This window comes from Ursus americanus, chromosome 2, assembly GCF_024610735.1.
Source record: "Ursus americanus isolate L20-20 chromosome 2, mUrsAme1.1.p, whole genome shotgun sequence".
Classification (NCBI taxonomy): Eukaryota; Metazoa; Chordata; class Mammalia; order Carnivora; family Ursidae; genus Ursus; species Ursus americanus.
In genome coordinates, this window is record NC_142128.1 from 8,447,036 (window position 1) to 8,461,826 (window position 14,791).

General features: G+C 50.6%; 1 protein-coding gene across 10 annotated transcripts in view; it reads left to right on the forward strand.

The window, feature by feature from the left end:
• The window catches only part of CUX1 (cut like homeobox 1), a 359,174-nt gene that overhangs the window by 181,679 nt on the left and 162,704 nt on the right, over positions 1-14,791 (forward strand). For all 10 annotated transcript variants that reach the window (XM_045773833.2, XM_087867942.1, XM_045773836.2 and 7 more), the window contains exon 4: positions 13,403-13,481. In XM_045773833.2, coding sequence (XP_045629789.1) covers positions 13,403-13,481 — 79 coding nt within the window. The remainder of the gene's footprint in view (positions 1-13,402; positions 13,482-14,791) is intronic.

A 14,791-nucleotide genomic window follows, 5' to 3' on the forward strand; every position in this document is an offset into this window, starting at 1 on the left:
CAGGGACTTGGGGGGGCAAGTCTGACCCGGAGCCCCAGGGCCTGTCATCTTCCCGGGGCAGAGTTCGGAGTAGGTGTTTTCTTGAAAAGCAGCAGACACCGTGCCCCCGCCGTAGGAGCACAGAAGCGTCCTGCTGCGGGCGCATGTTGCCGGGAGGCCTGGCTGGGAGGGGCTCACGGTTGTTCACACTGGCTACCTGTACCGCTCCTTCCTCCTTCACACTGTCTCCTGGCTTCTTGTCCTTCGTTCCCTCCTGTCCAGGCCTGCGGTGGCTCCTTCCTGGGCAGGAGGCCTCGAGCTGCAGAGAAAACCAAACAGAGAAACCCCAGGTTTCGGAATCAGACTCATCTGGATTTGACTCCTGACATCATCTTTTACCAGTGTGACCTTGAATGGGTCCTTTCAGCTTCTCTGTGCCTCATCTGTACTGTGGGAAATCTGCCCCACGGATGCGAGATCTGGTTACTGATCATAGCATTCTCCAGATCCTTCCATCTGCTGAATACCACTGTGCCCCCAAGATTCAGCCTCAGCCTTCTGGGGCCCTCACTGCACATCCGTCCCATCCCTGGTTAACCTCATCTGGCCATCTAGGGGCTGATGGCTCCAAATCGTGGTCTTTGGCCTGGGCCTCTCTCAACATCGGGCCGGGAGCTCCCCTGTGATCTGTCACAGACTTACACCCTCCACACAAACACCCCCACACACGCCTCTCCGCGTCTCCCATCTCAGGGGAGATGACCAGCCCCAGTCACCCTGGCGGGACTCTGAGGGGACCCACGTCTGCCAGTAGACCCTGGGATTCTGCTTCCCTCACCTCACTCGCTTTGGCTCCCACCTTCCCAACACCTCCACCTCTTCTCCCCTCCACCCCACCCTGAGTTGCCTTCCCATCCAGTGTGGTCCCTTCACTTCCTGTCACTTCCTGATTGACATCCCCAACCTCTCAGCATAGAGCCGGGCCTCGCTCCAAGCCGCTCGGGCTCCAGGCCCAGCAGGCCCCCGCACCTCTCGGCAGCACGTGCCCTGTCTTTGCATAGGCTCCCCTTCCCCACGCAGGCCCCTCCCTCCCACCATGAAGGAAGCTCATCATCGTCCTCAAAACTTACCTAAGTGTGCAAAACACGAGGTGCAGAGCTGTATGTGTAGTATTCTGTTCTACCATTTGCATTCATTCATTCATTCATTCGTTCATTCATTTTGAGAGAGAGGTCGATCCATCACAAGCGGGAGGGGCAGGAGAAGGAGAGAGAATCCCCAGCAGACTCCCTGCTGAGCACAGAGAGCCCACAACCCAAGCTCAGGACCGGAGCCGAAACCGAGAGTCCAACGCCCGACTGTGCCATGCAGGCGCCACTCCTACCATTTGCATTTTTTAAAAAAGGAAGATGGTGTGTGTGTACAGACGCTTGTAATGCACAATGTATTTCTGGAAAGGTGCACAAGAGAATCTTTGCCTGTCAGTCAGGCAGCTGGGTGAATGTGGACGTGGATGGATGGGAGACCTACTTTTCATTGTATTCTTATACTTTTTGTTGTTGCTATTTCTATTTTCTTTTTACGATTAGGTAGGTGGTTGTTCGTCTGTTCGCAGAGTTGTGCCACCATCACCGCTGTCTGATTCCAGAACATTCTCATCACCCGAAAAAGAAACCGTGTACTCATTCGCAGTCACTCCCCATTCTCCCCCCTCCCCACCTCCTGCCCCCCGACAACCACTAATGGACTTCCTTTCTGTCTCTACAGGGTTGGCCATTCTCAGCATTTCGTATCAATGAAATCACACCCTGTGTGGTCTTTTGTGGCTGGCTTCTTTCACCTACCTCATGTTTTCACGATGTATCTGTGTCGTAGCATATATCAGCACTTCATTCCTTTCTGTGGCTGAATAATAATCCGTCGTATGGCTGGGCCACATTTTATTTATCCATTGTCAGTTGGTGGCCATTTGGGCTTCTGCTGCCTTTTAGCTGTTGTGAGTAGTGCTGCTGCGAACATTCATACCCAGGTATTTGCACAGATACACGTTTACATTTTTCTTAGATGTGTACCTAGGAGTGGAATTGCTGGCTAATATGGTACCTCGGGGTTTAACATTTTGAGGAATTGCCATGCTGTTTTCCAAAGGGCCTCATTTTATGTTTCCATCACCAGTGTATGAGGGTTCCAATTTCTCTCCATCCTCCCTAACACTTAACCACTACAGCCTAGTGGATACGAAGCGGTGTTTCCTGGTGGCTTTGATTTGCATTTCCCTAATGACTACTGATGTTGAGCATCTTTCCATTTGTAGATCTTCTTTGGAGAAATGTCTATTCAGATAGATGTTTCGTCTATTTTTAAATTCAGTTGTTTGTCTTTTTATCGTTGAGTTGTGAGCGATCTTTATATATTCTGTATACTAATCCCTCATCAGATACATGGTCTGCAAAAATGTTCTCCCATTCTGTGGGTTGTCTTTTCATTTTCTTTTTTTTTTTTTTTAAGATTTTATTTATTTATTCGACAGAGATAGAGACAGCCAGCGAGAGAGGGAACACAAGCAGGGGGAGTGGGAGAGGAAGAAGCAGGCTCATAGTGGAAGAGCCTGATGTGGGGCTCGATCCCAGAACGCCAGGATCACGCCCTGAGCCGAAGGCAGACGCTTAACCGCTGCGCCACCCAGGCGCCCCGTCTTTTCATTTTCTTGATAGTGTCCTTTGTAACACCCAAGTTTTAAATTTGATGAAATCCAATTTACCTATTTTTCTTTTATTGTTTGTGCTGTTGGTGTTATATCTCAGGTCACAAAGATTTATAGTTGTGTTTCCTTTTAAGGGTTTTCTAGTGTTAGCTCTTACCTTTTGGTCTCTGGTTCATTTTGAGTTAATTTCTGTGCACAGTGTGATGTAGGGGTCCAGCTGCATTCTGTGGCACATGGATATTCAGTTGTCCTTGCCTTGTCTGTTGAAAGACAGTTCTTTCTCCACTGAATTGTGTTTTCACGCATGTCAAAAGTCAGTTAACTGTAATGCGAGAGTTTATTTCTAGACTCTTAAGTCTGTTCCACTGATCTAACTGAATGTCTGTCCATATGTCCGTGCAGTAAGTTTTGAAATTGGCAAGTGCGAGTCCCCCACCTTTGTTTTTCTTTTTCAAGATTGTTGTGGCTGTTTGGGATCCCTTGCATTTCAATACAGATCGTAAGGATCAACTCCCCAGTTTCTGCAGCTAAGCCAGCTGAGATGTTGACAGGCACTGTGCTGAATCTGTAGATGGATTTGGGACTTTGCCATCTTAGCGATATTAAGTCTCCCGATCCATGAACATTTTGGAGTCTCACTTTTAGATGGTTTATGGCTAGTGTATCTAGAAAGACAATTGATTTTTGCGTATTGATCTTGTATTATACAACCTTGCTGAACACTCTGTATGTTTTTATACCTCTAAGATTTTTGTTTTGCTATGTACATATATTATCTGTTCGCAAAAACTGTGTTTCAGAAACCTCAGATAAGAAAATAAAAGGAAAAAAAATCAGGTAGACATTCATCGTCCTTCACAGCCCCGCTGTGATTTTCCTGTGAGATTTGTTGGTGGGGGGGGTGGCCGGTTCTGGCCCCAGACGATAGGGTAGCACACCGCTTGGCACATTTTAGCCACCCCTTAAATGATTCTATTGACCGAGTAAAAGAATGGACAAACCAGTAAGCAAGAAAGGCGGCCTGCACGGTCCACCCACTGGGAAGCTGTGATCTGCCTCGTAGCTTCTACCTGTTGGTTCTGGTTTTGCGCTCTGGGGAGAGAGAGGATTGCTAATCCTTCTTCCCCACTGCAGCCCTCCCGATCCGTGGTGACAGCCAGAACGTCAGATGTGCGTGGCCGTCGGTAAAGGAAGATAGAGATGCTAGTTACTGCTTTCACGGTCTTCACACTATTTCTCACGCTGTCCTCTGCCACAGTTCTCTTCGTGGTCCCACATCTTTATTTCCCCGCTCGTCCTTCACGGCACTATCTTCTCTGGACTTCTCCAGTTTTCTTCTCTTAGATACTCAGTCAAGGCGGGCAGTGGGGGGCCAGGTAGTTGAGTAATATTCCATCGGGTTATATAAGAAGCAACTGTGTCGTTACCCACGTCTACACTGCATTGCCTTCATAACCAACCGAAACCGCCCTGTGGGATTTGTTCATCCTGCTTCGAGCCGCGTAGAGGTTTCCAGTTGGTCTCATTGTGTTCTCTGCGAGGGGGAACATCGTGGATGTGATTCTCCCTCACTGGACTCCGTCTGCGAGTTGGAAGTTGTGATGGAATGTGACCTTGAGAAAGAAAGCTGGTGGTGGCAGCTGGGCTCCCACACCTGTTCCCAGCCTCTCCTCCCTCCGCATTGCTCCAAGGGCGACCAGGATGCTGGAAGAGGGGCTCCCCGGGGTCCTTTTGCGTCTCCCATGAGGCTCACAGCAAACGCGGTCTCTGCCACTGTGATCTCACTCCAGAAAACACATGCCTTCCTTTTACGTGGCTGTGTTCAATTAACGTTAGAATTCCAGAGCTGTGGCCACGTACGCGTCTGTTTCGGACGGGATCTTGGTCGTTTTCTGTTGGCTTCCGGCGGGCCACGCGGCTCCACCAGTCGTGTTTTGCTCTTGAAAGACGCAGCGTGAGACAGACCCAGTGTCTCACCCCTGCAGCTCTTGCTGGGCCTTACTAGCCTGTAGTCCAGCGGAGCACATCGATTTGAAAATTCTGTTAACAGTCCGTGTTTATTTCTGAATCATTAGCTTGCACGTTCCCGGGGTGCAGACTAGTGTGTTGTTCATGAGCGGGCCGTTGCCACCGTGGAATCTTAGATGTTGTTTAAGTGTCTGTGTGTCCCCAAGACTTGAATCAGAGGACAGTCTCTGGGGCACTGGGAAGAGAATGCTGCATTTGGATTTGTTCTAGAAAGGTTACTGATGTTTTCCCAGACTGTGTACCCTCCAGACTGCACCAGCTACTACATGAGGGAGATTCTCACGGTTCATTGTCACGGTTCAGCAAGGAGGGAGTTATTCACTAGACGGATGCAGAGACCGAGGCGTAAACAGTTTAAGGAACCCACCTCCGGATCATCCAGCAAGCATGCCCCAGGGCTGCCTTTAGACACGAGTCTCTGTTCCCGCCAAGCACACAGTCTTTCCACTGACTGTGCAGCCCCAGGCCCAGTGCTGGGCTGTCATTGTATCCTTGGTGGGGTTCTCTCTAGGGGCCCAGCTCTGGACCTGGTCAGTTTCCGCATCTGAGAAGTGGTATTGCCAATCTGGGGGCTCCGTCACCATTCACAGCAACCAAGATTCATTCTCCCCACTTTGCAGACAAGGAAACTGAGGCACAGAGGTTAAGTCAAGGGCTGGCGTAGTGCACCTGTGTTCCTGCTGGAGCCGGGACTCGACCCTGTTCTGACACCGTATCCAGGCCCTTGGCCCCGTGTGGCACTGCCCTCCCTGCCACCTGTGCTTGGTGAGGCCCAGCTGGCTCCCTGGAAAGATGAGCCTCTTGCATTTCAGAATATACAACACTGGGTGAGCAGCAAGACCAGTGTCTTTCATATTTTTTTTGGTGATCCCTGAGTATAAAGTCCACACCATTGTCTGTGTCTGTGTGTCACAGCTGGCATGACAAGGCGCCCGTGTGTGGCGCGTGGGGGTGGCCGAGCTGGGCAGCAGTCTGCTCACTACAAGGAATAGCATCCTCATCACTGTGAGCTGAGTGTGCAACAGTCGTGGCACCCAGACCGAGGCCACCCTCGGGGAGGTTCCGGGGCCACCAGTATACAAGCAGGACGTTCACGGTCAAATGATTGTAGCTACAGAGTGTTCTGGGCCTCCCAGGTGCTCGGCCCAGTTACAGACACATTCCTTCGTAATACTCATCAAAAGCCCTTGAAGAGGTCTTATTTTCTCCACTTTAGAGACAATATCACCTGGCTATTTCATCTCCAACCCCAACCCACCCCCCACCCTCACTTCCTCTGCCACCGCCTCCCTGTGTTCTCTTATTCTGACGAGGAAGTTTGCTCTTCCCTAAACTAGGCCCGAGCTTGGCTCTCACGCTTCCCACTTTTTAGCCTAGACTAAATGAGAGCTAGTAAAAGCCTCCTGGAAGCTCTTAATTATAGGAAACCGCCTTCTCCGCTCCGATTCTGCAAAGTAACTGATGCCGGGGAATTCAGCAGTGAGTTCCAAGAGTTCTGAGTCCGTGCAGCCTTCTCGGCCTGGAACCTACCCGCATTCACTCAGAGGTACTTCCCGGACAGCCTCCTGTGTCTGTTAGGCCCCGGATGCTGGGGTAAAGAGCGGAAGGTGCCACTGCCTCTGTCGTGGGATAGACCACAGGGTGGTAGAGAGGAAGCTCATGCACGTGAGTCATCATCACGTGTCGTGGGAAGTGGGCAGAGAGGGATTTACAAAGAGCTCAGGTGGCATAAGGATCGAGTGACCAGTGGTGCCCGGGGAAATCAGGAGGACACCACACAGGAGCCATCACCTAGACTGACTCGTGAAGGAGGGCTGGCAGGGTTCCCCTGTGCCCAGGGTGAAGAGCATTCCAGGCAGAGAACCTAGCGTATAAAGACCCAGAGGCATGAAGGGGCGTGGCCTGTTGAGGGAACCGAGGCTTGGTGTGGACAAACCTGGTCAGTGGTGGGATTTGGTGGGAGGTGAAGTTAGTGTAAATCAAGGGCCACGTGGGGAAGGGGTTCTGGGACCTCAGCCTGAGGAGTGTGGATGGTAGTGTGGGAGTGAGGAGAAGCCGTTAGGCCAGAGGAGCCACATGTTTTCTCTGGGTGCTGGGACAGCGACCCAGGGCCTCTGTGGAGGACACATCACGCTCCGTTTCAAGGAGAAGCCAGTTACAGAGACCTGCTGGGTACTGGCCGACGGTGTCTGAACTGGAAGTCATGGGAGGACGTCAATTAAGGTGAAAGCATCAAAGGAAGGAAAGAGATTATAATCCTGAAATCGATTTCTGAGGCCAAACGATCAAGACTTCTTGATTGATCGGTGGTCAAGGCTAGTGGTCAAGGAGGATTTACACATCTGTAAATATCACACTGTTCTGTCCTTTCTTCCGTCCTACGCAAAGCATCTTCAAGTTCAAATTCAGGCTTGTGCTCGTTCTCCCACATTTCCTTCCTCTGCAGAAAACAGGGGAGTCCTCTTGAAAACTCGAGTAACAGCCCCCAAAGCCTCAAACCCATTAATGGTTCAAGTTACAGGTGGGTGAGGGACTTTCGCAGGGAATGTCACTTTAAGACAGGACCATGGCCCTCAAAAGTTACAGGGCCCCCCCGCCCCCATGAGTGCTGTTTATGGGACTGTTGGAAGGGGGTTAATACTTTTAAAAGTGGCGTGGCGGTTTGTACAAAAACTAACACTTCTGAAAATTGACACGTAATTTAGATGATATTTGTGTGATGTTTCATCTTCTAAGTACATCATGGGTCAGTTATTATCACCAACACCAAAAACTAGCTTGTGAATAGCCCCACACTGTTAGATTTTCAGTCTCATCCGATTCTCCAAGGCTTCTATAAGGCAGACGTTCTGGTCGTTCCCTTCCCCTAGGCATAGAAAATAAAATTCAAAGAGGCGGAGGGTACGAAGCTGGCTTAATATTTCCAGTTGTGCGATGAAGCCCTGTCATGTAAATCTAGTTTTCTGGTTTCAAGTCCTGTGCCCTTTCTACTTTATCATCCCACCTTCCCTCTGCCCTGCCCGTGGCAAGAATAGTAAACAAGTCCTTTGGCCCACACGATGTGGGTTGCTGATTTCCTTATTTTTACTCTGTGCTATCTTAGCGGTATAACCACGCTAGGACTTGTAACAGACAGCTTACTAGATCATGCAGCTGTAACAAGCAGCCCCAAATCTCAGTGGCCCGTGGTAACAAAAGATTACTTCTCGCCCATATGACATTTTAGTTGTGGGCTGACTGTGTTGGTCCTGGGACACTGAGGGGTCTTCTTTCAGAGATCCCAGTAGAAGTAGCAGCTCCTGTCGGGTCACGCCGGCCTCCCTGCGGAAGAAAAGAACGTGGTGGCCGAACCAGGTGATCGCTTTGAAATCTTAAACTCCCGCATGGCATGTGGCACTGTCACTTAGGTTGCATTGGCCAAAGCAGCTCATGTGGTCACACCTGACGTCAGTGGGGTGGGAAAGCCCCCGCGTAGAAGGTGCTGGTCCCCCACCAGTCACGTGGCACTGGCAGAGGTGTGCAGTCCGCCCCACAGGGCGGGGGGACAGTGATCAGCAGTGACAAGTCGCAATTCCACATGACTCCTGGAACCCCACGGTGTGGTTCTGCCGGTGCCCACACTGCCAGGCACCTGTTCAACCCTTTCACGATCTCGGGGGTCTTACTGCTGATTTCCGTGAACTCGTCTCCAAACCTGGCCTCTGAGTGTGCATGCTACTGTTAGCAACTATCGCTTGTTGCAAATGTATAGTTGGGGGGGCTGTTTTGCTTTTGTTTTTGTTTTTTGCTTACAAAGATTTTATTTTTAAGCAATCTCTGCATCCAGTGTGGGACTCGAACTTGACAACCTCAAGATCGGGAGTCGCACGCTCCACCGACTGAGCCAGCCAGGCGCCCCCTGATTTTTCACTTTAGAATAAACTACCTTTTTCTATCCATTTTATTTCTGAGTACAGAAAAGCCAGACTCAGCGTGGTCAAAATGGTGTTGCTGGGAGGGTAACCATTGGGTCAGGGAGACTCGCAGAGCAGCCACCGGCTTCCTGCTGGTGGGGACGCCCAGCTCGCTGCAGGGGGGCGGCTGGGGAGCGCTGTTGGGTGCGTGCTGTGGGAAAAGATACTTCCGGTGCGCTGGCTCCAGCCAAGTGGCTGTCATCACATCAGGAACCATACTTCCCAGACAAAGAACTCTTTACATATTAAGCATTTTCATAAAGATTTAAAACCGGATCCCTTAACCAGCAGCTCACTTCTGCAGGTAAAACTTGATCGATGGAGGCAAAGTGAAAAGGTCTTACCACCTCCTGTGTTCTTGGGAGGAAAGACAGTGAGACAGAAGGCGTAGTGTGGGCTTTCAGGGAACCCAGGGTCTCCTGAGGGAGCCTCGTCTGCAGTCCTGGAGCCTCGGGCTGATCCCGTGGGGCGATGGGAGTGGCCCGCAGGCGCTGGGGAGATGGGCCCGCTGAGCCTGAAGGATCAGAGGAACATTCCAAGGAGGCGCCTTCCAGGCTGCAGGGAAATTGCTCTTGTGTGCAGGGAACAGGGAGTAACCGGGTGTGGCGGGAGGTGAAGCTGATCCCTGGAGCAGAACAGGTTTTCCCCAGGGCCGGGGCCTGAGTGCACCCAGAGCTTCCCCAGCTCTGCCCCAGTGCCGCCGCCCCTGTCCTTCCCCTCGCTCACGATGGCTTTAAGAGGGTGGGGATGGCAGACAGACTCTCTACCTCGGTCTGTCTTTGCACATGAAGTAGTCAGAGTGTCTACCCCAGGTCCTGCTTCGACCATCTGCACCTCAGGACCTTACCTCAGACCGGTTCTCGGGGCTGCCAGGCTGAGACCTGGCTCACGGTTGCAAAGGCAGGCAGCGCTCGCAGCTGAGCATCTGTCGCAGATAGGTGTGGGCGGTTGGAGGGTGTAGTCACAGAATGCTAGAGGGGGACAGGCGCGGCCCTGCTTCCGGGCTCTAACTGCATGGACACGCCCAAGAAAGCTGTTGAAGGTGACAATGTGACTGTCAGGTAGCCAGCCCTTCCGTGAGCACCCTACCCACGTGACCTCCTCTACCCGCCCAGCCCCGGGAGGTGGGCGCCGTTACCCCCTTGTACAGATAAGGCTGGCCAGCCTAGCTCCAGGGCCCCCCTTCCTCCTTCCAAGCTCAGAGGCCTGCCGGCCGAGGGAACCGGCACCCAAGTCCTCTTCGAGCGTGGATAGGTGTTCAGCAGCAGAGATTCGAGCAACGCGTAGTCAAGGAAGCAGGAGCACGAGATAGCCAGGGGAAGCCCGCCCCAGGAAACATGGAGCTGGGACAGGGAGAGGATCGACCACAGCTCAGACTCCAAGGCCTGGTCTTGGCTGAGGGTGCTGACCATAGGGGCATCAAAAGAGTGCATGAGAATAGAAAGTCTCAAAATGCCCAGAATCCACAAATCCTTCCAGGTTTGGAAGTCTTACAATGAGGCTTGGTCAGGGACCTCATCGAGTACAAACTCAAGCCCACGTGGAGTACTCATCGCCTCTCTTAACAAACCTTGTGGTCCAATCGCTTCATGAATTAATGAAGCTCATGAGCCTGACCTTGTTCTCTCAGGACTGGCTTTGAATTCTGCATTCGTGGCAAGGGGACGGGCAGGAAGGGAGCTCAGAATCACGGCCTGAGTTAGCCTGTCGGAGCTGCCGTACCAAGTACCGCACACTGAGCCACATAAACGACATTTATTTCTTACGGTTCTGGGGACGAGAAGGCCAAGATCGAGGTGTGGACAGTATCAGTTCCATCTGAGGCTGTGAGGCCGTGAGGGAGATGGCTTCCGGTGGTTTGCTGGTGCTCCTTGGTCTGTAGATGTCCCGCCCCAGGCTCTGCCTTTGTGCTCACAGGGGTCCTCCCTGGGTGTTTCACCGCGTCTGTGTCCAGAGTTCCCCTTTTGATAAGGACAGGGTCACATTGGATTAGGACCCACTCTAAAAACCTCATCTTAACTGGCTCACCTGCAAAGGCCTTATTTGCAAATAAGATCACATCGATAGGTGTTGGGGACCAGGATTTCAACCTCTTTTGAGGGGACCCAGTTCAACGCATAACAGTCTCCAAGAGTGCTGTGTAAATTACCAACCCCCATGTCCCCCTCCCCATCAACAGCTCCAGCAGGAGAGACAGGATCTTTCTGGATCCCATCCTTTGTCCACCACAGAAGCAGCTACCCTTTGTACACTTGGTCAGAACACCCGGAAAGCCAGGGACCCTCCCGCCGCAGGTCCTGAGCTGAGTAGAGAAGCTGCTATCGGAGTCAAGAGCTGCAAAGAGCAGCCAAGGCATCTGGCCTGCCTCCTGGGCCACAGCTCCATTCCCCATGAGCACGTTGCTCTGCTCCCCAGAGGGAACAGAAAGACCCAGAGCTTAGGGAGTGTGCCAGACATCCGAAGGTAACGGCAAATCCACTTTTACTCAAAACATTTACACACCGGGGGTTTAGACGCAGATGAAATAATACTGTTAAGACATTTTCCAAATTTTGCAATAGAGACTGGAAAAGATTTACACATAATGATAGCACAATCCGAAATTTTACATATGGTTTAATTTCAGATATACACATTTCCAACAGCTTTATTCAGATATAATTCACATACCGTATAATTCACCCATTTCAAGTCTACAGCCCATGGACTTTCGGTATAGTCACAAAGCTTTGTGACCATTAACACAATCCACCATAGAACGTCTCATCACCCCAAAAAGCAACCCTGCACCCCTAAGCAGGATCCTGCAAACCCCGCCCATCCTCTCTAGCCCCAGACAACCACTAACCTACTTCCTGTCTCTATAGTTTGCCTGTGTGACTACATTTCATTCAACTCTATGTATTTTTTTTAATTAAAAAAAAAAATTCAAGGGAACTAGAAACAAGACAGAGGATGACTTCTACTGGAGAGTGGCAGAGTTAGAATTTTTATTTTCCTTTTTTTTTCTTTTTTTTTGGTATTTTTCTAATTATGCAATGAGCCTGAGTTGCTAATACTCGGAGGGGGGAAAATACCATTTTATTGTGAAAACAGAGAGAACTGTCTTGTCATTTTTAAGTGGTCCTTGGGGGATTATTCTGAACACTTCCCCAGCACCTAAAAAAACAAGAACAAAAACAAATCACAGTCTTATTTTATGGGAGGAAAATGTTATCTGAGTTCCAAACAACTAACTTCAAATGGGAATTTTGGAGCACAACTGGTTAGAAACTGGAAATGCTGGTTAGCTCTGCGTTGGATTTCCTGAGACCTGGCCCCCGCCAGCCCTTGGGTCCCACTCCCCAGCGTCTTCCTATCCTTCATCAGGTGGCCTCCCTCAGCCCTGAACAAATTGTTGGTTGGCTCCCATGAGGGACCCTATAATTAAGCCACATCCTTTTGCCTCTTTAATAACATTGGAGACAGTGTAATTCTGTGAGGGGACAGAAGGAATATGTAATTTAGTGTCCTTTTCTTGAGCCAATAGGAACTCGGTGCATGTAGCGTCTTGTGTGCCTCAGGTGTAAAAGGCGATCAGACGCCTCAACAAGTGTGTTACATGACCAAAGTATGTACCGAGTTCATCCGGCAATCGGGCTCTTTGGATGTGTGTCTGGCCTACATAAGAGTTTCACGTGTCCCCTTTCGTTGATGAAGAGACTTTACGCTAGCCCGCCTGGGTGAGTTCATGGGACACACCGCTCCTGGCCACCGTCACTAGCCCGGCACCTGAGCTAGAAACCTGGGTGCCGTCCTTGACTTGCCTCGTTCTTCTGTGCCTCCTATCAGCTCAGTTTGACCCCCTTCTCCCCGATTGGCCTCTTTTCCTCAATCCCTGCTGCCCCTGAATGTCCCATCCTACATGCACTGCGGGCCCTTCGTGGTCTGATCCCTGCTCACCACCCCGGTCTCATCACCCACGTATCCCTGTTCCCACCCCAGCAGAGACCCATGTTCTCTGGTGTGTTGTGATAGCCCCATCCATGGGTTCTTAACCTGGAGCCCATGGGAAGAACACAAGAGGACCTGTGAGTGTCCTAAGTAGGGCACATTACTGTGCATGCATGTATTTTTAGGAGGCGGGCCCTTGGCTTTCATCAGATTCTTAACCAGGATCTCTGAGCCCCCAGATGGAAGATCTTTGCTCCGGGTGTTTGAACGCGCTCCTCCCCTTTCATGCAATGTCTCTCCTTCCCACCTAGTGAACTCTAACAGCCTCCGCTCGAATGTCACCCACTTGCCTGCTTGGTGACCCTTTCTCGGTGTCCCCGTGGCTCTGCTTTCCTCAACTGGGATTTAGTCCCTTGTTTGCATACCTGTTTCCCCTCCTGGAGCTGTCGCGCTGCCCCCTGCCTCTGGCGCCATGTCTGGCATATGGCCAACTCTTAGTAAACTCTCGCAGAGGAAGGAGAGGGACTGTTTTCTCAGCTGGGCAGTGGGACCTAGTGTTGCAAATGGCTGCACAGCACTGCTCCTGCCTCGTCACCCTCACCAACTAGGTCCACGTGGATGGTCGCCCCTTTGTGTGTTTGCAGCCATTTACCTGGAGAGGAAGGCCCAGCTGTCCAGCATTTTCGTGAAGAAATCAGACTTCTGTTTGCCATGGGAACTCACTAGAGGTGTGATGATTTCTCCATTACCTCTTGACAAATTTTGAGCTCTTTGTTTTTCTTTTCCTTCTTCTGTTGCCTTTCAGATTGATGCACTGAGTAAAAGAAGCAAAGAAGCTGAGGCAGCCTTCTTGAATGTCTACAAAAGATTGATCGATGTTCCAGGTAAGCCCACACACTTACATAGGCCGCCAGTGGGCGTTGTGTGTCGGTGAGTTGGTGGGTCTCGGGCTTATTCTTCTCAGCTTCCCTAAGGGAATTATACCAGCAATGGCAGATCCCCCGGAAACGGGGAATTCTGGGAATCTGGATTCTCCCAAACCCAGACTTTGGATGGGTACGGAAATCAGATGCGTATTTGCTGAAGTTAATCATATAACTTCCAGTTGATGCCTTTGTAAATACAGAAACTCCCATCTCTGGGGCTGCCTTTAGCTTCGGTATACGGTGCTGCACATTTCACAGAGAAGAAACAGAACCCATGTGTGTGCCATGTAGACATCGTGAATGTTCACGGTTCTGGGCTGACCAGTTCCACATTCAGGAATGGCCTTAATAGGGCCCCTTGAACGCCTCCTCTCTTCCAGGTTATCCAGGGAGTTAGTAAGTTAGTACCCTCTGGCCAAGTCTTTCACTTAAGGATTATAGCCAAGGACAAGAAGTAGCCTGTTTACTACATAGTCGGGTTGTTTCTTCTTTTAAAGGAACTAAAGAGTTAACGTTTTAATAATGCTTGCTGAGCATTCAGAGAGGTAATGGCTTTCCATTCCTTATTTTAGAAAATTGAGGCAGAATTTAGAGCACCTTGAGCCACTGGCCCCATTGGCGCTCTTTTCCTGGGTGTTCCAGTCACCTAGAATCCAGGAAGAGGTGATGGACATGATCACATGGGTCCCAGCTCAGTCCTGGAAAGACTCAGACCAGAAAATTAGGAAAGTAGTTTGAACGTCCTCCTCTGCAGACCAAGGAAGCCAAATTACCACCACCCTCCCCTCCCCACCCATTGGAATTGCTCACTCGCTCTTAGTAATCCTCTGAACATTACTGGCATTACTAGAGCTGCCTTTAACAAAACAGAGCAGAAACAGATCTCCTTGGTGTCTGTACTTGTATTCCAGTTCAGGTTCACTAGGCTCTGCTGTCCCCTCTGGGAGTGGGAGTTAATGGAGGCCAAACCAAGATAGGGGTGGTGGAAAGCACTTTGGACAGAGAGGAGGGAGATACAGATTCTTCTGCCAGGGCCTGTTGTGAGGTCTTGGTCATATTCCTTTTCTTCTCTGGACCTCAGCTTTCTCATCTGGAAAATGGAATAAGGTAGGGGAACAGCCTAGTGATGAGAATGGTTTTCTTTCTTCTAACTTCACTGTCTTGGGAGCATAGCCAGCCCTTGGTTCCTAATTCTAGCCTTTTGATTTTCTGCAAGAGTTTGTATCCACCTAGGGGTTCTCTGAACACACTTAACAAGGCTCACGAGG